Genomic DNA, 26,924 nt, shown 5'->3' with positions numbered 1-26,924 from the left:
TGTCTGACTTGTACTACTATAAATGTGAGCATTGTTAGCTTCACTCCTATTTTTATTACAAAATCTAGATATTCATTGGCATTCAGCTCTGTAGCAACCACAAATAGATGTAAAATCACACATGTTATGTTTCCCAGAGAATTTGAGGAATATGTTTGCCATATTTGTAATAAATATGAATGTCAGTTCAGGTAGAACTAAACAAAACGAATAGTGCAGGGCAATTTGCTAAAATTATCATGTCCATACAATCATAAACTATTAAGTCTGTTCTATTTGTGACTACTCTTGTTGCACCCTAATATTTTGCAATACCTCCACCCTTCACTGCCACACAGAGAGCCAACTGGTTTAGTCTGGTTTATCAGTTTCCCTTTAATTTGGAGAGTAACATTCAGGGGATAAGTTCCTGTTATCACTTCAACTGACCAGTTTTACAATGCAAATATATCATGTATCAAAATGGATTTAAGTCACTCTGTTGCTTGTACATATCCTATGTGGTTTATTTGGTACAATGGACAAATCAGTGGATGGTATATAGATGATCATCATTGCCGTGTCATTTCTATTGTTTCAAAAAATACTGCAGATGCTGGCAACCTGAAATAAAAACATAAATACCTGGAAATATTCATTTTATCTGGTAGCATATGTAGAAAGAGAAAAGCGGAGTAATATTTTGAGTAGATGTTGCCAGATTTTATGAATATTTCTGCTTTGGTACGAGTTTATTTATCACTGTTGGTTGAAGTTGGCATAGGGAAATATGGTACTGAGAATTGAGAAATTGTTTTGAAAGGTATTATTGCCCTTTCTTTTTAATTATTGAAGTATAAATTTTATCTTTGATAGAGTTACAAGTCTGCAAATACAATGGTTTACCTTTATCAGATTAAGCCATACAAAAATATTACATCTGCTTGCCTTAAAGATTGCAGAGCGGAGTAGGATGCATTCAGTCTGGTTACTTCAGTTACCATTTTTTGGCTAAGTCTTCAGTCACAATGCTAACCTTTATATCTTTCAGTTTTGCATTGCATCAGGGCACACTTGTGAAGCTTTCCAAGATACAAGATCAAAATTTCATTTATTTCTGTATCCAGCCAAATCTATTTTTTTTGTGTATAATTTTCATTAAGTTAATACAATTCTTTATTATGATTGCATCTGGCTAGAGGACTGAGGTGCAGCATTAATTCAGCAAAGCAGCATAATAGGAAATCTAGGGTCTGACGTCATTAGCACATGAAAGTTAGGAAAATGTATGGCAAAATACCATTTGGGAGATAGAGTCATAGAGGCATTTGGCATGGAAACAGGTTCAACTTGGCTCAACTTGTCCATGCCAACCATAATTAGAAAACAGTAAAGGCAGTTTTTCAAACCAGCAGGAAGCAGATAGTATTCCATAGGGTTCTGCAACCACTTCTATAATTATTGAATTAAATAGAAATCTAAAATGGTGTAGAACTTGATCAATATTCTAAAATGGAACAAAGCTCGTGATTGACACAATGCTCAGTAGTATTTGGTCTGGTAGCATCTGCCTGGTGCATCTCTTGAGAGAGAAACAAAGTTAATGTTTCAAGTCTGATTTGACTCTTTTTTTTGAAACTTCAGAATTTCTTCAGAAGTCGGTGATTGAGGCAGAAAGTGTGCCTACTCTTAAAATTAGATTGGATTGGTGGTTGATGGGTTAAGGAAACACAAAGAATTCCGTGTAGAAATGTTACAGCATAGAAGAAGGACATTCAGCCTATCATACCAATACTGGCTCCTTACGAGAACAATTTTTTGAATTCTAACCCTAGCCTTTGCATGGACGTGCAATCTTAGTTCAGAAAATCATCCAATTTCCCTTTGAATGCCAATGCTGAATATGCTGAAAATAATGCTAAGTACAAAACCCACTTGCCATGTGGAAACGTGTTTCCCAATATTGTCATTGATTCTTTCATTAACCTCTTTTATTTCTGTGTTCTTTGATTTTTGATAGTTCCCAAATGGGAACTGGTTCTTCCAATCTACTTTTTCGAGAACCCCTGATGATATTGAACACATCTATCAAATCTCATTTTAATTTTCTCCTGTCAAAGAGGACACACTCAGCTTGTCCAATCTGTGTTTATAACCAATACTCCTCATATTTGGAACCATTCTCATGAGTCACATTCTCCCTGAGGTATAATGCCAAGCCAAATTGCAAATTGCTGGAAAAATTCAGCAGTTTCCGGCAGCGTCTTTGGAGAGAAAACAGAGTTAACGTTTCAGATCCAGTAATGCTTCTTCAGAACTGACAATAGCTAGGAAAATGGTGGTATTTATGCAGAAGGTGGGGTAGGGGGCGGGAGGGAGCAATAAATGATAAGTGGAGACAGAGCCGAAAAGAGAGAAAAACCATAAGACAGACAAATGACTGAATACATATCAGTCTAGGAGAATGAATATCTGCTCATGTGTTTATTAGTGGCTGACAATGGGTTGTGTGTGGTAGAAGCCCATCTGATGATAAGGCCTGGTGTGTGGGGGTTAGGGTAAGGGCATCAAAGAAGGTGTTCAGACCCTAAAGTTATTGAACTCAATACTGAGTCCAGAGGGCTGCAGGATCGCCATGTGGAAAATCGGGCGCTGTTCCACCAGCTTTTGCTGACCTTCCCTGGCAAACATCTCTGTCTCAGCCAGTTAATAGGGTGATGTGTTGAAGCGGCAGGCAACTGGAAGCTCTGGATTATTTTCTGCAGACAGAATGTGGGTGGTCTAATAAGTGGCCACCCAGTCTGTTCTTGTTTCCCCAATGGAAAGGAGACCAGGTTGTGAGCAGCAAATGCAGTAGGCTGGATTGAGTGAAGTACATGTAAATCACTGCTTCACCTGGAAGGTGTGCCTGGGGCCTTGGATGGAGGAAATGAATCGGCAGGAGTTACACCATATATGACCGCTTGGAAGATGCTGCAGGGCTGTGGGGACATGTTGGGAGTGAAGGAGGAGTCATAGAATCATCATCATAGAATCCCTACATGTGGAACTACGCCATTCTGTCCATCGAGTCCACACTGACCCTCCCAGAACCACCCCCCTCCCCTAAACCTGTAAACTTGATTTCCCACGGCTAGTCCTTCCAGATCCCTGAACACTATGGACAATTTAGCATAGCCAATCCACTAAACTGAACATCTTAGGACCGTGGGAGGAAACCAGGGCACCTGGAGGAAACCCATCCAGGCACAGGGGGTGAATGTGCAAACTCTTCACAGTCAGTCACCCAAGTTTGGAATCGAATCTGAGCCCACAGTGGACCAAGATGTCCCGGAAGCAACAGTCCCTGCAGAAGGCAACAAGGGAGGGGAGGGGAACATGTGTCTAGTGATGAATATGGTGGTTAATAATCCTCAGGACGTGGATGCTGGTGGAATGGTAGGTGAGGACAAAGGGAATCTTGTTGGTGTTGCGGTAGGGAAAGGAGTGAGGGCTGAGGGCTGATGTGCAGGAGATGGGTTAGACCCAATTGAGCCCTGTCAACCACGGTGGTGGGGAACTATTAGTTGAGGATGAAGGTGGACATTTCAGGGGCATTATCGAAACGGCCGCAAAGTAGAAACTGGGAGAAGCTCCCACCACACCACGTTTAGCACGAATAAAAACCTTTTCCTGCAATCAGTTCTGAAGAAGGGTCACAGAACCTGAAACGTTAACTCTGATCTCTCTTAACTGATGCTGTCAGATCTGCTGAGCTTTTCTAACAATTTCTGATTTTGTTATTGATTTCCAGCATCAGCAGATATTTGGCTTTTTGTGCAGTGTTAAAACAGTGTTTTATACTCTGTGCCCCAATGCATAAAGCTAAGGAATTGATTTGCTTTATTAACTTTATTAATTGCTTTGCCAACCTGTCCTGTCAGCTTCATTGATTTTATATCCCCAATCCTTTGGCTCCAGTGTTGCTTTTAGAGTTGTACACCTTATATGGTTTCTCCACATATATCTTTGATAAATGAATCATTTCCCACTACTCTGCAGTAAACATAAACCCCAGTGGGCAGGCCATCCCATTAACCTGCTGAAATAGTGTCCTATCCTTAATATGCCCTTAAGTCTATTGTATGAACCTTCTGATGTCCTCATACACAGCATTACACTAATCTACCCTCTCTTTTACCCCATCAGAAAACTCCAGCAAATTAAAGTATATGTGATTTGCTCTCAACAAATCTATACTGTCTTTTCATAATTAACCTGCATTTGCTCAAAAGTCTGTTAAAACTCCTGAAACAATGTTTCTAACTTTGTCGCATCATTGAAGCCAAACTGCATTGCTAGGTTTATCCTGACAATGCTTTTTAAATAAGATGGGAATGTTTACAATTCTCCTGTCCCTGGCACTGCTACTGTAGCAAAGAGGGAGTAGAAAATTCTGCAATTTCTATTTTTCGTTTCCTCAGTAACGTGGACGTCTTCTTCAGTCCTAATGAGTTATCAATGTTAAGTGCAGTCACTTTATCTAATTATTCCTCTTACTCATGTTTATTTTTAAACTTGGGCATCTTCTTCCTTGGTAAAATCAAATGCAAAGTCTCCGTTTAATAGACAGCCATGCCACTCTGTCCACATGGACATGTCCCAATTTAATAGGCAGCCATGCCCCTCTGTCTACGTGGACAAGTCCCCATTTAATAGACAGCCATGCCACTCTGTCCACATGGACATGTCCCAATTTAATAGGCAGCCATGCCCCTCTGTCTACGTGGACAAGTCCCCATTTAATAGACAGCCATGCCCCTCTGTCCACATGGACATGTCTCCATTTAGGTTCATAAATGACCCCACAACTGTTACCAACATTTTTATCTTTTTTTTAATCATTAAATATTTGAAACCTTTTGGATTCCCTTTTATTTTAGCTATAAGTCTCTTTTCTTTTGAGAATTCTCAATTCTGCACTGAAACGTTTATAGTGAAGCTAATCTTGCTGAGCTTTTCAAGCCATTTCTGTTGTTGTTTCTGTTTTACAACATCCACAGTTCTTTCGCTTTTTATTCCATTAACCTTCCTGATTACCCGCTGCACCTGTCAGCTAGCTTTTTGTGTTTTTCTGCACAAGAACCTTCAAATCTCTTTTTTTATTGCAGTTTTCTGCAGTTTTTTTTTCACGGTTAAGTTATATTTAGTTCTTTTGTTCTCCCTTCCAAAGTGAACAATTTCACATTTTCCCACATGAAACTCCATTTTCCAACTTTACACCCAATTATTTTATCTATCAATACCTCTTTGTAAACTGTTTGTATCCCTTTCGCAAACTGCCTTTCTGCCTATTTTTGTGTCATCTGCAAATTTAACTAACTACGTTTGCTTCCTTCCTCCAAGTTATTAACACTGTAAACAGTTGCAGTCCCTGCACTGATCCCTATGGAACCACACTGGTCGTGGGTCACCAAGCTGAAAGACAGCCCCTTACCCATACTTGATGTTTCCTTTCCATATGCCAATTATTTGTCCATGCCAATATCCTACATTGTGGAATGATTTTAGACTGTTTATGGATAATTTGGATTTAAATAACTCTATTCACCTTGTTATTTTCTGGAATTCTTTTAATAGTTGGTTTCTGTTGCTAATGCTCCCAATAGCTACTCATTGTTAAGTTACAAATAAAACAGCATTTCACTGTTAGTCTTTAGTTATTTAGACCCTGCCTTTGGCTTTGCTCATGTTAAGTTTTACTCCTTTCTGTGAAAAGCCTTTTCTCTAATCCTATTACTCATCTGCTTTGATATTGTCTCCGTGCTGAAGGCAAACACAGCGTGATAAAGCAGCCAATAGAAAAAGTAAACCTTTACTGCAAAGGTCGGAACTGCTACACTCTCAGGCTTCTGTTGTTCTGGCTAAACATTTTGTTCCTGACAATACTTTTCTTTTTAAAATTAAACTTTCTTTTGTCTGACCACAATGTATTAATTTTCTTGGACTTGCACCTATTTCCTATTTCTGTCTGATTAGAATTTGTTTTAGAAACCAGATGGGACAGAAATCCCTGGCTATGGCAGCTGTTGCTCCAGTTCTCCACTCACCTAGGTGCCAATCATTCCAAGCCCAACTCTGACCAGAAGTTCTTAGAAATAGTCCACTCCCTCTCTTTTTATTTCTGTGTTTGCAGCTGGAGGACAGGATGGAGTCAGGATTTTCATATAATTCCTCTCATTTCTATTTCCCCATGGATTGAAGGAGAGGTCAACAAATGTTATGAATGTGTCTAGAGTGATGTTTACACATCCACTTGTAACACCAGCTTTCTAGCAACTGCTTTGCTTTTTCAAACTACAATTTGCAACACTGCATATTGTTCATGTTTCTCCATGTGTTTTATCCTGCTTGTGCATTTTATCTTTCCTTAGCACCCATAGAAGTCAGGTGATCAGATTTATTGTATGTAATAATGGAGTGCATAATACAAGCATTCAATCTGAGACAGTGCTCAAAAGACCATACATCAGCTGCTTATAGACTTGCTTTCACAGGGGCAGATCAGAGGCTCAGAAATCTGCAGTGAGTGATGTGCCTCCTATTCTATGGAGCACAAGTTTAAAAGAATGAGAGGTTATTTCATTGAAACATACAGAATCCTGGGGACACTTGGCAGGGGGACGCTATTAAGATGATGTCTCCTGTGGTAGAGACTACAACTAGGGGACACATTTTAAACATAAAAGGTCTCCCATTTTAGACAGAATGAGGAGGGCTTCTTTTTTCTCAGGCATTCGTGAGCCTGTGGAACTCTGCCTCACAGTGGTGGAGCTGAGGTCATTGCATCTGCTTCTGCCATAAAGGTGTTCACTCTTGATTAACAAGGGAGCCACCACTGATGTGCAGTAACAGCAGTGTGTATCATCCACAAAATGCACCAGCAGTTTACATAGCTGCTTCAAAAGCACCTTCCAAATGTACAAATTCTGTCACCTACAGGGACAATGGCAACAATTGAAAGATACTCCACAATCTGTAAATTTCCATTCAAGCGTCGTCCTGACTTGAAACCACATAATTGTTCCCTCACTGTTGGACTGTCACAATCATGGATCACTTGTATTAACAGAACCATGGACCGCATTGGGCTGCAGCAATTTAAAAATGCAGCCCACCAACATCTTCTCTGAGCAATAAGTGATAGTTCATAAATAGCCAGCTTTACCTAATTCCCATGAACAAATATAAAAGAGAAAGCTATTCAGAATCTATTTGCCTGAATCAGGTAATTTTGTTGCCCTAATTCTAATACACCATTGGATATAAATGCATCACTGTCTCCTGTTTTATGCCACCACCAATTTAATTTCTCATTGAATTCAGTGGAATAGAAATTTATTTGGAGTGTAAAACAGAGTGCCAATTCCATATTGTCTAATTTATGCTCTAACTTAAAATTAATTTTGCCTCCTTTTATTGCAATTTTATAATTTTTACAATTTTTATTACGTTTATCTTGTACTTTAACAACTTTAAAACAGCCAAATTTTTCAATTATTATATTAAATCCTTTGCATCATCTTTCAACTTCTGAAACCAACCGTAACTTTTAAAAAATTACTTTAAGAATTTGTTTCTAACAAGAAAACTATGCTTTCTTTGAATTCCATACCAGAAAATATTGTCAGGCTGACAAGATGAAGTTTTAAAACACTTGCAAACAGGTGTGGTATGCACATCATTCACAACAATCATATCAATGCAAAGCACTCGTACTGTAATAAACATTACTTTGGTAGCAAACTCAAAGTGAAGACCCATGTCTACCAAGGTTAAATATCACAAAAAGACAAGTTAACTCCAGGAAAAAAAGGAACAACAAATTAATGCTGATCCATGGTTTTAAACATCTTATTACTAAGAGATAGGAAAGGTTAACAATGGTGAGGAGTTTGACATTCTGTAAATGATGTATCAGTGTCATAAATGTTACAATAAGTTATAATTCCAGCACAGCAGCACAAGAGAAGATAATGAATGTGTAGATGAATGGAAAACAAGGGAAAATTCAGAGGATTTTTGCAATGAAATTGATTTTTAAAAAATTGTTATTATGTGAGAAGTCTGACATTTAGAGATGAGGAGGTTGTCTTTCAGATGACAACTGCAGCTTAGAGAATTTCAAAGAAGAAATGATAACCACCAGCACATCTATGTTTGGAAGGTACTAATAAATGTCTCAGAAGATTACAGTGCAAGATACAGTGAAAATGTTTTGGAATGTTCCTAGCCATTTCTTAAAGCAACAACCCCAGAGGCATGCAGCATGAATTGCAAGAGTATTAGTGGAGCAAAAATAGCAAGGTGGAATGTTACTTCGGAATTAAAGCAAGCCTATATGCAAAGTTGATTGAAACTACTATTCCTTTCAAACTTCCTCCTGTAAAACAATAGATATTGTTGGTTGAAAGATGTGCAGGCATAAAGCTAACTTGGTTGCACAACCAATTGTTCCTACAAAATCTCTACATTCATGAGGCTAGGAAGCCTAGAGTTGAAATTGCTTTTCTATTAAAGAAGACTCCATGATCTTTTGCTTGCGGCATGGAGTTGTACTTGCATGAAGCACATTACATTAAATCATTTGATTTCCTGCAACGCCTTAATCATTGTTGTGTCTCCCTGCCAGGGAACATGGAATAGCAGAATTGACTGTTCAGAACAGGTTCTTCTCAAGGTTCACATTTTGTAAGGGTTCCACGCTGATAACATAGCAAAGCCTTTTATAAAAGTGGAAAGGTAGTTGTGATGTAGCATTTACTGGACTAATAATCCAGAACACCCCACCAGTGTTCTGGGGACTGGGGCTTTAATCCTACAATGTCAGATGTGAAACTTGAATTCAATAAAAACTGGAATTAAAAATTAGCTCAATGGTGACTGTTTAACCACTCTTGTTTATTGTAAAGTCCCATCGAGTTCTCTAACATCCTTTAGGGATGAAAATCTGTTATCCTTCACATTACTAAAATAAAACTGTTCACTACGTCTTCTGAAGAAGCACCTCTAGACCCAAAACATTCGTGGCGCGTTCTATTAACAGATGTTGCCAGACCTGCTGAGTTTTTGTTTCAGATCATAATTTTGCTGGAGTGAGGGTCTTAGCCCACAATGCTTAAGGTGTGGCTTCTTTGGAGTAAGTGTAAATGTTCATAAATGATAGATAAAGTCTGTGGAGCTGTCAGGCTGTCAGAGATAGTAGGAACTGCAGATGCTGGAAAATCTGAGATAACAAGGTATAGAGCTGGATGGACACAGCAGGCCAAGCAGCATCTTAGGAGCAGGAAAGCTGACGTTTCAGGCTAGACCCTTCTTCAGAAAAAGGGTCTTAAGGGTCCAGGCTTGAAATGTCAGCTCTCCTGTCAAGCTGTCAAATTTTTTAAAAGGCCAACCCTTTAAAATTTGAAAGAAAAGCCTGCCTGTGTCTGTAATCTGAGGTGCTTCCACAAGCTGCCACAATGGACTCTGCTACTTCACAGTTTGATTGACAGCTCCAAAATGTTACTAAAGGATTTGTTGTATTTGTGGGATATGAATATAAATGATTACATTTGTAAGGATTTACTACTTTGGCTTTTATCAATTGAGATGTTTGTAAACATTATCCACATTCATATATAGCAAAGGCTGTAATATATAGATGGACATTTATTTTATTTCATCTCAGGACAGTTCCCAAAGTCTACCCATAGTGCAGCTTAGGTACGTTGATTCAAAGGGTGTAAGAATAAGGTGTAGCCGACATGGGTTGGCAAATGAGTTACAAGTAACTTGGAGTATGAATGTGGTATATGTTTGGCAAAAGGGTATGATGGGCCTTTCAAGATATATAGAGGCATGGATTAACATTATTTGCCACAGATGGGGCATAGGGACTGGATTGGAGAGTAAGGGGATGTGAGGAGTGGAAGCTAGAGGAACTAATTTTTAACACATCCGGGAGAAAGTCTTAGCTATCTGCGACAAGTCTTTTACTGAAGCACTTCAGAGCTCCCTGACCCCTGTAGTTGCCTCCGATCTGCATCTGCTGGGGGCACTGTGTCAATGCCCCCATCCCTGAATGAGACACATACTATTTGGAGCACCTCTTTCCAAGACAAGTGCAGCAAACTGGAAAATCTCTGACATCAGTGCACCCACCTCAAGAGTGAGAATCCATACACAAAAACAGAAGTTGCTGGAAAAGCTCAGCAGGTCTGGCAGCATCTGTGGGGAAAAAAAATTAAGGAAGGGCCTCCAGACCCGAAATTTTAACTCTGATTTTTCTCTTCACAGATGCTGCCAGACCTGCTGAACTTCTCCAGCAACTTTTGTTTTTGTTTCTGATTTACAGCAGTTCTTTCCATTTCAATTTAATAAGAATCCATATTTTGCAGAATTTTTCTAACCCAGTAACTGCCACCACCCCTTTCGCAGAAACAAAGTAGATGCACAATTAAAATTGCTTCCATTAATTTGCCACTTATATTTCATTTTTCTTTGTTTAAATTGGTTCCTTTATTTTGGTGGCTGAGACCTGCTTGCCTAAAACAAGAATATTAATACAGTCGTATCCTGTTATCAGGACCTCAATAACACTTCAGCTACTATCAAAGCAGATTGACTGTTGTGGGCCGCAAGGGAGAAGTAAAAGTTCATAAAGGTAAATTGTACACTTATTTCACGCAGCCAGCAGAGGCAAAATTTTCTTTTTTCGGGACCCACAAGGAAAATATAATCTTTTTCCACTTCTTCTCTTCTCCCAACTGTGAAACTCCAGCAAGTTCATTCCCTACTTAATCTTTATAGTGAGTCCTGATTATTGCCTTCTGGTCTTGTAGGCTGTTTACCTTGTTGTCTCTTTTGGGTGTGCATCTATTAAATGAATTCCAAACTAAACATTGTCATTAAAAGAAACCTGATCTAAAATTAATAACTTGGTTTGGAGAGGGGCAACAACAATGCAAAGGTACAAATAAAACCAGGTGAAGATGATAAAAGCTCCTCGGATTGCAGAGATAATCTTCCTGTCACAATCTGACACATGATACCCTGGATGCTGCTGGGCCTGCTGTGTTCATCCAGCCCCACACCTTGTTATCTCGGATTCTCCAGCATCTGCAGTTCCCATTATCTCTGATACCCTGGAATGTGCTTACCACTGGATAGCCCTTATGCTCCTCTGAGTGCAATTTTATGACTTTTTAATATGTAAATCACAATATTTTGTTTGAAGCAGGATGCTGGCTACCATTTTGGGAAAGCAATTAATGGAACATTAAGACTCTATCAAGCAAGACATCCATAATTATAAAATGATTAAGACCAGGAGGAAGAGGAGTGCTCATCTGGTTTTCCATAAGGGTGATATGTGTCCCTGAAGCTCCATCTGCTGCAGAGTCCACAGCCCTCACCTGCCTTGAATAAACAACTTTCTGAACTTTATTTTATTTATTGAATTAGAAATTCACTGCCCAGTATTGAACCAGTTTTTACCAAAGACCTCCAGCTTGTTATTTGTTTGATTGGTGCCTAACAGTATGTTTCTGATGCGCCCAACCCACACTCCTCCATAAATCCCATAATTCAGAGTCCTACAGAATGTAGTGGGTGTGTATAGTTGTGAAATTTACCAAATTGAGCTACCCACCTCGAGATAACGGATCAGAAAATCCACAAAGTTTTTGATTCCTCATCACTTCCCAGCTGCTGGTTGGGGTATCTACATTGGATTTACATGAAAGAAACAGAAATTTGTCTCATGTATCAGAAGTTTCCAATGGAAAATTATCTTAATGCAGTGTCAGAACAGAAAAAGAGAAATAAGGGGGAAGAATGAAAGTAAGAATAATAAGTTTGCCTTAGAATATAAGAGCTTATGATTGTGACTGCTCCACATCAAACCAGTTTATTTAACAGAGATAATGGGAACTGCAGATGCTGGAGATTCCAAGATAATAAAATGTGAGGCTGGATGAACACAGCAGGCCAAGCAGCATCTCAGGAGCACAAAAGCTGACGTTTCGGGCCTAGACCCTTCAGTCCATTTTTAAAAGGTTGAATGGTAGGTAAAGAGGAGGCTGGAAGAACACAGCAGGACAGGCAGCATCTGAAGAAACGGAACCGTCAATGTTTCAGTCTTCAGCCCTGAAGAAGGACAATACCTGAAACATTGACTGCTCCTTTCCTCCAGACACTGCCTGGCCTGCTGTATTCTTCCAGCCTCCTGTTTGTCTACCTTGCATTCCAGCATCTCCAGAATTTTTTTGTCACTAGAAGGTTGGAAATAGTTTCAGTTCCTTTTCTTTATTTTATTTCTAAATACTCTACCAAATGACACAATTGTTTCCTTGTCATTTTGTATCCTTTCAGGATTATCCTGAATGTAGTAAGGCTTTTCCTAAGAAGGGTAGAGATATAAAAAATAAAACAACTTATATTTGTTCAGCATATTTAACATAGCGAAACTTTTCAGATGTCTTCTGAAAAGGTAAGAAAATTAAACAGATGCCAAGTCAACAAGGCAGATTTTCCACAAATGTGTTCCTATCACAGAGTATAATTTATGGAGAGCACTGAGCAGGAACATATCTGAAGTATTCAATAGGACTTTCTGGATTTTATTTCTATTAATGTGAATGGTCAAAGATGTTCAGTTTATAAAATCCTAGAACATTTTTGTAAGCAAACAATGGAAGTGAAACAATTTTAGAATTTGCTGGGCTGAAGGAGATGGCCACATTTATTGTCATAAACTGTATACTGTAGGCCTCTGCATTCTGTGCTTCAATGGTAGTTACTTTCATTTCATTGTACACTGCACCAAAGTATATTAGAGAGACAAGACTATGTGCACATTCGTGTTAGGATGAAATGTAAGGGCAGAATTTACCATCAGAGTCAACAAAGTAAGTGTCAGCGTTGCTGTATTGAAATGGAGGTAAGAGGGTCAGCCAGATAACAGCAATAGTCCTAGAAGAAGAGAAAGACCTGTTAGAAAATCCCACTGAATTTATTCTCCTATTATGAGCTGTCATTTAATTGATATTACTGTATTACGCCGAATAGATGGAATTGTATGCTCTGGACCTAAGCTATCATTTGGTGCAAGAAACTGGCAAGCTGCAACTTTCGCCTTTTCTACTGATACGTTGATCTGAGACACATCTTAGTTACAGTAAAAATTGCAGGCATTGATAGAAGGTACACAGTGCGGTTCACTAAAAACTGAACAAATTGAAGCAAAGCAAAGTAATCCAGTAAGCCCAAATAAATGAGCCATCAGGAAATTGCCAATAAGGTTTGGATAGTGAAGGCAATCAAAGGTAATTCTTCCTGGAAAATCAAATTGCAAGAGTGTTTCTGCTCCAAACTACAGTATCCATTAGCTGCAGTAGTAACCATTTGTTAAGCTGCTGCCCTAGTATTTGAAGAATGTAATTTCCCCCTTTTATCTTGGGTCAACTAAGTCTAGATTTTTTTAATGAGCTTATTTATCCTCTTTAAATCATGCTCATTTCTGACATTTCATTCAGAAAACACACACTTTGCTGACATGAACTCAACAAAGATTTGTGTTGTTACAAAATTTTTAGTGGTGACTCATTTGATCCTGCTCCTATTTGATGTCTCCAACTCCATACATGGGGTAAATTTTTATCTTCACCACATATCCCATTAGCATGATGAAGTGCATCATTCGTCTTTATAGATCCTGCTCCTCCCTGCTCCAAATGTTTATTTTATTGATCCACTCAATCAGATTATTTCATGTGCAGTGAAAGTGAAAATGTAATCCTACTTATCTCGGGGTCATTATTCCAAGAAAAGAAATGTTGAAACTGTATAAAGAACATTTATTCATATTATTATGAAAATATCAAAATTCTTATTTATTTTCTAAGACCTAGAAACAGTTTAGAATTCTATCCCGTACAATCTGCACATTATGCCTCGTCATTTTTATGTCATACTCCATTAAATGCAGTATCATGTTTTTAGTTGTTCTCTTGAGACTTTTCCAGGATGTTGGTCTGAGTTATAAACTTTATTAGAAGTTCCAAGCATAATTAATCTCTAATGTAATAGGATTGGGTTAAAAGGGAATTAAATGTATTCCATACATATTTAATTGCATTCCTTTGGTATAGAACCTCAAATTGCTGTAAATATTTGGCGCTTTAAGTAGTGGTACGCTGTGCCCTGATCTAGATCAACAGTAAGGTCTAAACTTTTATACAATATTGGTGTGTGTGTGATAGAAGCATGGAAATCATTGACATCACAATCCACTTTTGTCAATTTTCCTGAAATATCACGACTTACATTGTTGGGCTCCATTGGAACAACATGTAATGAAAGCTGTAAATCAGGGATCCTTATGTCAGCCAATTTATTTACAGCTACCCTTGTTTCAAAATGCTCACTTTATGTACTGCAGGATTGGTTACAGCTCCTATAATATTCTTATCTTCTCTCCTTCTCACCTGGAATTGTACTTAATCCTGGGCTCCAGTCAATGGGATATCACCTTAGCTATTTTTTCTGCTTTGTTGTCTTCCCCAGTTCGTTGACGTTCCAAGGTCTTTTCCCTGATGGAAGAATGGCCTGAAACTAGGATCAGCTATATTGGCAGCACAAACAGTGAAAGGCAGCTTCTGTACAGTTGGATTGAGAGGCACATATTACCCGGGTTCAGGTGAATTAGTGTCTTTCAGACCCTCGTCTAGGACCATCTTCCCTCTTTGTGCCATAGATGTTAATGTTTGAAGAGCATGAGGTGGGAAGAGGGCGGTTAACAGCTTAAAAGTATCTGATGTGCTGGTGGAATAGTGTTGCTTATTGTGGTTGGAGGGATGCATAGCTGCATAGATTCATGCAATGTCTGCCTGATTTCTGAACATGATTGAGATTATGTGGTGTAGATCACATGGCCTCAATAAATAGTGCTCAAATTAACTTACGAAGATTCGCTGCTGTGTAGTTGAGAATAACTTGTACAAAAAGTGACTGTAAAAAGTGCCAAAGACCAAGAAGCAACTAAGCAAGTGAAGAGGTTAAACTAAGAATCAACAAAAGGAAAAATGTTTCTCCAGTGCTCTGTCTCTCAAGTTCTTCTATTGAGCTCTACGATTTGAGACTCACACATCACTTTTTATTGTGATTTAATAGATCTCAATTCCAGATTTTTACTTTTTTCTGCCTCACTCAAGATACCAACCCTCCGTCCCCCTCCCCGACCCCCACCCCCGCCAAACTGATCGATTCTAGGTTTTATGCAATGGAGATCCCTTTACCCAGAATCAACAGCATCCGAAAAACCTCTTTGTCCCTGGGACTGAACCATAACACATTTATAAGACAGAAGGAGGCCAACAGATCCATCATCTTAATGCCTGTTCTCTGCAAAAGTGTTTCAGTGAGTTTGAATTTCCTACCTTTTTCTGTAGCCCTGCAAATATTATCTCTTCAGAAAATTATCCTGTACCATTTTGAAAGCCACAATTGAATTTACTTCCACCACTGTCTCTGGTGGCACGTTTCAGGTCTCATCTACTCACTGCATTTAAAAAAGAATTTCCTTGTGTCACCTTTGGTTGTTCTGCTAATCACCTTAAATCAGTGTTCTCTGACTCATTATTTCTACTGACGGTCAGATGATCTACCAAACTACTCTCCAAACTATTCATGATTTTGAACCTGTCAATTAAAGTCTCCTTATAACCTTATTTACTCAAAAGACAACATCCCAATTTCTGCAATCTGTCTGCCTCATTCATGGAACCATTCTTGTAAATCTTTGCTACACTCCTCCTAAAACCTTTCCAATTCCTCTAGGGTGCAGTGTCAGAATTGAACACACTATTCCGGTTAATGATGAACTAATGATTTTTACAAGTTTATCATGTTTTCTCATCGACATTTCATCCACTTATCCCACCTCATTTTCCAGTGCTGCCTCATTCCTTGTTGAATCAGAAACACAGTGATATAGAGAATTCTCCTGAACAAACTTCACAATCTCTCCACTCTCTCTGCCTTTAACATGATTACTGTGCAAGTTTACATTAGGAAAATGAAAGCCCATTATTACTACCCCTTAAATTTAACACCTCTCTGTAATCTTCATGTAAATTTCTTCCACGGTTGTTTTCCCACTAGATGGGGCGGGCGGGGACTATAAAACTCATCCAGTCGGGTAATGATACCTCTAGTGTTTCTTTTCTCTAACTAAACAGATTTCTTCACTTTGTCAATTCTTTTGTCCCCAATCTTTGCTGAATATTATATATTCAGGAACATTAATTACTCAGTTTTGCCAATCATCTTGCAATCATGAATCACATTGCCACATGGCGATCTGCACCTGCAGCTCCCCAACTGCATTGACCATGTTTTGTGCATTCGCATGCATGCACTGTAAAGCTAATATAGAATTTATTCAATTATGTCTTCCTCTAATCCCACTTAGTAACTTGCTATTTCAAAATATAATTGTATGGAGTCTATAGTTTCCATTTTATGGGATCCCCTCCAAATTCCTTCTGTCCCTTGTTTTTCCCATCTGTTACATCTTGATTCCCACCCCGCAGCCAAGATAATTTAAACTTTGTCTAATTGTCCCAACAAATCACCCTATAAACATATTGGTTTACCTATCTCTCTTGTACATCTCACCAGCCACACATCTGTCTGAGCTGTCTAATTTCTATACTCATCAGCATTTGGTAGCACATATAGTCATGGGTTTCCCAAGTTCCTAAACTCTGCCTTCAGAACTTCATCCCTACTTTTGACTGTGTAGTTGATACCTATATGGACCATATCTCTCCCTGCCACCCCCGTACAATTAAACCAGCAGTGGTGTCATGAACTTAGTTTTGACTGCAGAGCCCAGAGGAACCATCACTCTTGGCAGTATTCTGAACCAGAAGCTGTTACACTACCTTCCTGGTCACACTTAATTATATGCTAGTCGCCCCCTCCAACTGCATAACCTTAAGCTGCCATTTGATCACACCCAAGATCCACCTCTGTTGTTGTAGCCTGGAGTCACATGTAGGCCAGACCAGATAAGAATGTCAGATTTCCTTCCGTAAAAGAGATTAGTGAATTGCATGTATTTTTAAAAATAATTGACATACATAGTCACCCTTATGCTGGCTTTTTTATTGTACATTTTTATTGATTTCAAATTTCACCATAGTGGGATTTGAACCCATGCCCCATAATATTAACCCGGATCTCTGGTTTATTTGTCTATTGACATTATCACTGTGCCACCACCTCCCCGAGAATCACACACTTTTCAGTCTTGTGGATGCACCACAGCAATGCCAGCAGCTGCTCATGCTGTACAAAATTGACAACATCCTTTAATTATCAAGGAATTCAAAGGTTCTCTTATGAAATAGTTTTAAAGTGAACTGAGGTGCCCTGCCATCACTTTATTTATTTGATGATTTGCTGATTTAACAGAAATAAACTGAAGACTTAATCGCTGGGCATGTGAAAATCAGTTGATTCCTTGTGCTCAGTTCCTTTTGTCTTACAGAAAATTAATTTAAATACAATTTAAGATTTTCTTAGACTGAATTCTACTTCAATGTAGCCAAATTAAAAACCTTAAAAACCTACTCAGCAAATAACTAATTTGCTTACTTTAATCTACAGGCCTTGCATACAGGAAAAAAAAGACAAGGATAACATTGCCCATCAATCTGAAGCGCTGTGACATTACTCTTTGAGTGTTTTTCTCTGGATATTTGCTGTCTGCTCCTAATGCTGCCGCTACTCAGCTTCATACTCTGTATCTCGGTCCTGTCTCCTATTCTATTTATTACTGAGGCTGCCAAGCTGCTCTGCATCCTATACCTGGGCCCTTGAACATAATCTACTTGTTGCTGCTGCCATCACTGTTCACACTGCGGCTGCTCAGCTCTGCGCTCTGTACCTGGTGCCCTGTCTCCTGCTGTGTGTATTGCTGCTGCCATCTCTCCTTCTAATGCTGCTGCTCAGCTCTGCTCCCTGATGGAGCTATTCATGGTTTCAATCCCAGAGAGAACAGGGTTTTATTGCTGGTAATGCAACTTGAATAAAGAAATCTTCCTTATAAAATGTTGCTTTCTTTTCCTCATTCTATCTTGCACTTACTAGGTGTCCTGCAATTTATGTAATAAGCGATTTAGGTTGTCCATAATTCAAAATTTGCAAGTAATTACAGCATTTTTTCTACTACATGTAAACGATTTAGAACAATCAGAAGGCATTTATTTTTACAGATGACTGTTTCACGGTGTGTACATTTGTACAGATTTAGCTGTAAGTGCTGCAACAAAAGTATGAGATACCTGTTATATTATGTATTTCAGTTAATGCCACGCTTACCTCTAAATTGAATGTTAATACTGCCGTTTTCAGAGGATAACTACCAAGATGTTGGATGTGCTGTACTTAGTCTCTGGGATTAACAGTGGATCCAATCTGCCTGTTTAGTTGAATGGTAAAATCCCATGGCATTATTCTAAGAATAGAGTGTTGGTCAACTTTCCTTTTTTAATTAACACCACCAGAGGCATGCGATTGCTTAATCTCATTGCCATTCATTTGATATTTAGGTACAAAAATGGCTGCCATGGTTATTCAAAATAAATTGCTGCACTTCAAAGTAATTCATTGTATGCAAAATGTGTTAAGCCATGATGAAACTGTTTTTGGCTGTACATGCCTCCAATCCCCAACAGAGCACAACTGCAGCCACATTGATAAGCCATTAAAAAGTAAATAATTGACCTGGTCCAACTATGCTTTAGATACTTTGAAGTTTTTACAAGGTACTCCAGAGAAAGTAAAATAATCTTGATGTGCTCTATGTTGTGCAAAATTTCCTTCAACACATGCATCACCAGAAGTGATTGAAGACCAGGAAGAAATTATGCTGGAGGAAAAAAGTCAATCATAGGGTATTGAACTACAATGGGATTAATCAATAAATCCCCTATAGTTACCTGCATTTGGCCTTCTAGGTAAGGTAATCATCAACATAGATTGGAATCTGAGTACAAGGACCTCAACTGCACAATGAGAGTGCTCATGAAACACCTCTCCTCCAGGTATACTCTATGCCATTAACAGCGTTGCTGCATATGCTGTGGGTGTTATTGTTTGTTCATTAACAAAATAGAGAGCATAACACCACTTATGTTCAAGATAATAGAACGATATCCAGGTTATTGAACTGGATTATATCCAGCGTATGAACTACTTTCACCCCTGTAGAGACTTTAGGGACATATCTACCATTGCTTGGCTAGCTCAGCACATTCAGTTTTTTTCACATAACAACCCTTTCATTAGTATGCCAGGATCCCCCTCTTTGTCCATGGGGAAGCCTCATCGAGATGCCAGCTAATTGGAAGCCAACAGCTTTGTGTTACACCAGGGCCAGTGGCCACTGCCAGTGATTGTCGATCCAGGAGGCAGAAAACCATCAATACCCTTAAGTCCACATAAGTTTGCAACCACACCAAGGCTGGATTAAGAGGCAACTGTGAGAAGGTCGGAGGAGATGTGTTAACATCAAAAGGACACTACATGTAAACAGAATTCAAATCTGCATTTTTATTTCAGTTGGCCACACTCTATACAATTCACACCACCACTGATTACTAGCTCCCCATATTTATACATTGAGTTCAAACCTTGTTAACTCCTAATTAATATATCCCTTGCATGTTCCCTTCTTCCATTAGGCTTCAGGCATTCCTTCAGACCATACTAAATTATCAAACACATTGGATTGGACAGAGGTAGGCTAGAAGTGGAAAGACAAAAATGTGGGCTTGAGACTCCCAGTTGTTGTAGGAACCAAGAGGGAGATGCCCCCTTTCACTAACAGTCTGTAGGGTTACATTTGCCAAGCTCCATGTTAGATGCAGGCCTCTCCTTCAGCCCATTAAATATAAACAGCAGCAAGATTAATGCCCACTTTAGGGCCTCTGTTAAGACTAACGTTGGCAGCCAACTCAATGCCTCCTTCAATTCCCATAAAAGTGTGATGGGGGGTGATGACAGGAGGGCCAATGTTGGTTCAGTGCTGAATGGGACATTTCCTTAATTTGTGGATTCCTCCATTTTCCAGTCTGTGAGTGGTCATAAAATTCAGCCCCTGGATACCACCAGAATACTCAAATCAGAATGTGCTCCACAGAGTCAAGATAAATGTTTCTGGTTATTGTGAATCCTCTAGTCAGAACTCATTTACTTAAAAGCTAGTTTTTGCAGTCATAATGCTGATATGTGACCCACTAAAAATTTCTGATTGGTTTCACTCTGCATTTGCCATTGGTATTGAATTCACTTACTGGGGATTACCTTTGGATAGACACTAATCATGCAGAATCAACCTGTCTATGTGTGACAGAAGTTTTGGAACGAGGGAGGAATTTCTTTTTTCATGGTTTCTCAACTTTTTGTTAAGAGAGTAAATTGAAATCTGTTTTCAGTGTACGTTAACTTTCTTGTGATCAGATGAAATTTATGCTGAACTCTACAGTGATTCTGTGTCACTGTTTAGTGAGAAGATTGTGAACCGACTTGCAATTGAGATGTCATTTTCCTGTAAAAGGAACAAACCAGTAGCTTGGTATCATCCTGGAGCTTCCTTTTGCCCAATAGCCCAATCTACAGTTGGCATACTGATCATTTCCAGAAGTGGTTGTTCATCATGTGTATAAGTTCTACACTGGGATTGTATCACAACGGTCATTCCCACAAGGAAATGTCATTTTTTCCTGCAAAGATGAAAACTAAAGTAATTATAATTAACATAAGTGTTTCTGTCATTGTGTGTGATCCAATGCTATTTTGGTAAGCTTGCTAGCTAAACCAGTCCCACCACAACTCAAATGTTGTTCCTCACTCAGCGATAGCAGGACCTGCTGATGCTGGAGTCTGAGATAACAAGGTGTGGAGCTGGAGGAACACAGCAGGCCAGGCAGCATCAGAGGAGCAGGAAAGCTGACAATTTGCGTCTGGACCCTTTCCCTCCCCCATTTCTGAAGAAAAGTCCCAACCCAAAATGTCAGCTTTCCTGCTCTTCTGGTGCTGCTTGACCTGTTGTGGTCATCCAGCTCTACACCTTATTACCCCAAATGTTATTCCTCTGGTTCTTACAGCATTTGTAGTTGCTCAGGTTTGCTTTATATTATTTGTAGCAAGCTTTCAATGCTCAAACGTGTGTACTGAGAAAATTCTATTTTATTTTCACAGCATGCCTTTGTCTATCATTTTAGTACTTGGTTACATAAAAGAGGATTAACTATCAGCAAAGTATATTTATATTTACCTGTATGTTTCATGTGCTTTCATACTTAATGATATGTCATTACAGACGATATCATAAAGTCCTTGCAAATTTGCCAAACTGCAATGATTAAATGACATACAGTTATTGTATTTGTGGTCAATGTCTCTCGTAAATCTAGTAAAATTGGCCTGGTAAATCCGCTTTCATTTACTTGTTCTTCAGCCTAAAGCAAAAAAAGGACCTTGTCACGCTAAATCCGTTAATGAGTTATCTAAAGTCATTTTCCATACTATTCAGCTGGATTGAACATAATGCGCATCTCATGTCATTTAAAGTGTTTGATAATTCAATAATATATGGCTCAATATCATTTAAAGCAATTGCATTTTATCACCATCTCCTCTGAATGCACTGTAAAGATGGAGATGTCACCAAAAATATTATGAAAAACAGAAGGCTTTTGAGGTTGAAACAATCAGCACAAAAATGCTTATCTGTTCCTACGCTAAAACTGAAATTTCTATCTTCAAGTATTTTGTTTTCAGTTCACTCGAACAGAATGTTGTTGTCTATTCAGAACAACGAAAGTCAGGAAGTACACACCAGAACATGGTACAAAATTGATCTATAACTTGAAATAAGCAACATTTTTGCAAGGATCTATTATCTTATGAAATTTCCACAAACCTAGCTAACATTGCTGTTTGAATACATTTCCATCTAGATATCTACAGGTTGGAATTTTACGTTGAAACCCAGGCACAGTAGGAGTTAAAATAGATCATCTAATTTCTTTCCCCACTTCTCCCCAAGACACCTTATTGGATCAAACAGAAATCACCTACATTAGTACTCGTTGGGATTGTTATGTCATGAATGATTAAGAAGATGGCTTATGGTGTATTCCTAATGTTTGAAATCCACTTAACTAATGTTTGAAATCCACTTTCTCCTGTAACGACAGGATGCCCTCTGTCGTTACAGGAGAAAGCTCCTCCAGACAGCAGGCCCACCTGCTCCTGAAATACTGAAAGTCTGTTGAAAAGGAAGAAAAATATCTCTCCTCATTGCTGAGATAACAAGGTGTAAAGCTGGATGAGCACAGGAACAGGAAAGCAGACGTTTCGGGTCTGGACCCTTTTTCTGAAGAAGGATCCAAACTCGAAACGCCAGCCTTCCTGCTCCTCTGATGCTGCTTGGCCTGCTGTGTTCATCCAGCTCTGCACCTTGTTATCTCAGATTCTCCAGCATCTGCAGTTCCTACTATTTCTGCTGCTTTCAAACATTTCATATTCATTAGTATAATGATTACTGAATACAATGTTATTAATCACTTTGTGTGGATGATGAGGTCCAGGTGAATCATTTTATTTTAAGCATGCTAAATAATCATTGTTAGATGATTCTAATGAGAATAAGGTGGAAGTTATGTGGCACCGGTAAAGTTGGTATGTCATGGGTCAAAGTCATGTGATACCTTAGCCTATCAAAGAAGCGTGTTTCTTTCCATTGGGTCCTTACCTGGATAATCTGTGTGGCTCTAAACTGCAGGTGAGTAATCTGTCAGTTTCTAACTTCTTATCTCAATGAAGGGGTAATGGAAAATCATTAATTAACTTTTAAGTCTAATCCCATTGGAACACTTTTGGTTAGCTCTTAGGTTCTGTGCGCATCACAATGCCAGTAATGAGGACCATTCTTTTGAACCTCTGCAAATGTATTTACAGGCTTCCGGAATTTGCACATAGATGATCAAATGACTCTCATTCAATATTCTTGGATGGGCCTGATGGTATTTGCAATGGGATGGCGGTCATATAAACACGTCAAAGGAAAAATGCTGTACTTTGCTCCAGATCTGATTTTCAATGAGTGAGTAGATCCACTCTTACATTTAATAAAAATAACAATGTAATATTTATCATAATGCGAGATGTTTATTTCTGTAAAGCTTACACAATAGTTTGTTACAGTAATGTGTGTACATTATGTAGAGGTCCAACATTGCTTCTGTTCCTGAAATCATCATTTAAATCATTTGACACACTTTCAGCTCGCATTGATCCAAGCACTTGCAGCCCTATTGAATTGTGGATAAATAATCAACAAGGGATGCTGTCACACAAGAGAATGTGTCTGGATAGCAGGACTAAACTACTTCAGAAATGTTGAAAACCATTTTGAAAAACATGTTACCTTTTCCTGAGACTATAGGGGGGTAAAGAAGAGGTGACAGAAAGGTAGGAGAAAGCAAACCTAATTTAGAGGGTGAAACAGAATCTGTGGGCAATTAATAAAGTGCTCATCATCAACATCCTGGCTTAATGTTGGAGAAAGTAGGTGTGATACTATCTAGGATAACAAGGTATAGAGCTTCTCCTCTGATGCTGCTTGGCCTGCTGTGTTCATCCAGCTCTACACTTTGTTATCTCAGATTCTCCAACATTGTCAGCTCTTACTATCTCTGAAGTGATACTATAAAGGTTGTATGTGAGGAAATTTAACCTGCTTTGTATTTCAGCCATCCACTGTACAAGACAACAGAGCATCATGCTAAGCAGAAACAGGCTGCCAGCTTTAATGCCTTACAGTCCAGGATTGGGGGGGTGGTGGTGGTGGGGGAGCTGATTGCCTAGTGGTATCATCCCTGGATTGTTAACCCAGAAACCCAGGTAATGTTCTCAGGACCTCACTTCAAATCCCAACACAGCAGATGAAGCACTCCACTCCCGCACATCCCAGATGTCCAAGTTCTTCAAGGACCGCAACTTTCCCCCCAAAGTGGTCGAGAACGCCCTTGACCGTGTCTCCCGCATTTCCCGCAACACGTCCCTCACACCCCGCCCCCGCCACAACCGCCCAAAGAGGATCCCCCTCATTCTCACACACCACCCCACCAACCTCCGGATACAACGCATCATCCTCCGACACTTCCGCCATCTACAATCCGACCCCACCACCCAAGACATTTTTCCATCCCCACCCTTGTCTGCTTTCCGGAGAGACCACTCTCTCCGTGACTCCCTTGTTCGCTCCACACTGCCCTCCAACCCCACCACACCCGGCACCTTCCCCTGCAACCGCAGGAAATGCTACATTTGCCCCCACACCTCCTCCCTCACCCCTATCCCAGGCCCCAAGATGACTTTCCATATTAAGCAGAGGTTCACCTGCACATCTGCCAATGTGGTATACTGCATCCATTGTACCCGGTGTGGCTTCCTCTACATTGGGGAAACCAAGCGGAGGCTTGGGGACCGCTTTGCAGAACACCTCCGCTTGGTTCGCAATAAACAACTACACCTCCCAGTCGCAAGCCATTTCCACTCCCCCTCCCAATCTTTAGATGACATGTCCATCACGGGCCTCCTGCAGTGCCACAATGATGCCACCCGAAGGTTGCAGGAACAGCAACTCATATTCCGCTTGGGAACCCTGCAGGCCAATGATATCAATGTGAACTCCACCAGCTTCAAAATCTCCCCTTCCCCCACCGCATCACAAAACCAGCCCAGTTCGTCCCCTCCCCCCACTGCAGCACACAACCAGCCCAGCTCTTCCCCTCCACCCACTGCATCCCAAAACCAATCCAACCTGTCTCTGCCTCCCTAACGTGTTCTTCCTCTCACCCATCCCTTCCTCCCACCCCAAGCCGCACCTCCATCTCCTACCTACTAACCTCATCTCACCTCCTTGACCTGTCCGTCGTCCCTGGACTGACCTATCCCCTCCCTACCTCCCCATCTATACTCTCCTCTCCACCTATCTTCTTTTCTCTCCGTCTTCAGCCCGCCTCCCCCTCTCTCCCTATTTATTCCAGAACCCCCACCCCATCCCCCTCTCTGACGAAGGGTCTAGGCCCGAAACGTCAGCTTTTGTGCCCCTGAGATGCCGCTGGGCCTGCTGTGTTCATCCAGCCTCACATTTTATTATTACAGCAGATAGTAGGATTTGGATTCATTAAATATCTGGAATTAAAGTGTCCAATGATGACAATGAAACTATTTTCAATTGTTGGAGGAGAAAGAAGTCTGATTAACTAATGTCATTTAAGAAAGGAAACTGCTGTCTTAGCCGATATGTGACTCCAGACCCACAGCAATGTTGTTTACTCTTAACTGCCCTTTGGGAAATTAGGGATGGGCAGCCAGTGCTGCCATCATCCTGTGAATGAACAAAGGAAAAGGAAAGCACAGTACCTCATGGAGGAAATAGCACAATTTAGGGACCTGTACAGGCTGAAAGTATCCAACTACTATATGATATTAGCAGGTAGATAACACCTAAGTAAATACTAAAAAAAGTTATGTTTCAACTTGTTTGTATTCACTGCTCACGAAACAGTAATCTTAAAGCTCCGTCAATGCATTTTAGTGACAAAAGAAGTATGATTAACTGTGACTAACCATGAAAACTTTCAGATAAGTTAAACTCCAGCCAAAGCACTTTGAGAAACAGAGCCATAAAGTTCTGGTGGATAGATATGTCAGTGGTAAGCAGCTAGAAGTGCCTGCCATACTGAATGACCCCTGTTGCCTCTCTGTTAAATGTATAAGCAGCTCATGAGCTTGTTGCATACAAGGCAGGATTGAGCTGTAATAATGGAGGGCAGCACTGGCATTGTAAACTGGCAGCTTAGTTGGCTTCCTCATTGTAGATGACAAAAATGCTGTAATTACACTTTTGCTGAAGCATTTGTCTTCCATCAGTGATAAGGAGATGGGCCAAGGTATGCAAATGTGATCATCTGCATTCTGATTTCCATCCTCATCCATGAGGAGGCCCCCAGCTGTCCCATCTCAACTTCATCCAGTCTGACCCTACATAAGAACAATGGACCCCAGCGTTTAAATAACAGGTGAGAAAACAGAATAGCGATTCATCGAAGGCTGCACTGAAGATGTTACCCTGCAGGGTAATGAAATGTCTGCAGAACAACAAACCAGCTCGGTGAGCCAACCAACCTCAACAAGAACATATACGTAAGAAGTAGGAGAAGACCAAATCACCTGCTCAGCCATTTGATAAGATCATAGACAATCTTTGGCTTCAACTCCTCTTCCCACTCAACTCTCAGATCCCTTGATTCACTGAGAAACCAAGAATCTGTCTATTTCAGTCTTAAATGTTTGTAATAATAGAGCATCCACAACATTCGGGGCTAAAGATAAAGAAACCAAAGTCTAATCAGGCTATAGTGCAGCTTTCTCATCCGAGAGAGAGGACTGTTGGTGGTTTAACTGGAGGGTCACCATTTGAGGCGTGGGGTGTGGTTGAGAACAAGAACTCTTTGTGATAAGCACTATTGGCTTCACTGTGCATTACAAACCAGCCAACTGAGATAACCAATTCCAACAATTCACAATTCTTTGAGTGAAGAAATTTCTCCTCATCTAAGTACTAAACGATTATTACCTGAGCCTAAGACTGGTTCCCCTAGTTTGCTGATCGCTCCGGTAATAAGGTAATGGTTTGGTATGAGTTTGTTTTTGCCTATGTTTGAGTGTTGGCTTATAACTGTTTGTAGAAGTTATTAACGTGGATGGTGAACAACAAAGACCCTTCACTGATCTGTGTGACAATCGATTAGTCACAGTCTGCAGCTGGTAATGACTTT

General features: G+C 39.8%; 1 protein-coding gene across 1 annotated transcript in view; it reads left to right on the top strand.

The window, feature by feature from the left end:
• Positions 1–26,924, top strand: part of LOC125453666 (progesterone receptor-like) — a 272,041-nt gene that overhangs the window by 211,206 nt on the left and 33,911 nt on the right. Inside the window, exon 6 of the mRNA XM_048533513.2 lies at positions 23,035–23,179. Coding sequence (XP_048389470.2) covers positions 23,035–23,179 — 145 coding nt within the window. The remainder of the gene's footprint in view (positions 1–23,034; positions 23,180–26,924) is intronic.

This window comes from Stegostoma tigrinum, chromosome 6 (assembly GCF_030684315.1).
Source record: "Stegostoma tigrinum isolate sSteTig4 chromosome 6, sSteTig4.hap1, whole genome shotgun sequence".
In the NCBI taxonomy this organism is placed as follows: domain Eukaryota; kingdom Metazoa; phylum Chordata; class Chondrichthyes; order Orectolobiformes; family Stegostomatidae; genus Stegostoma; species Stegostoma tigrinum.
The sequence above is the reverse complement of the archived record's forward strand: the minus strand, read 5'-3'. Positions and strand labels throughout refer to the sequence as shown.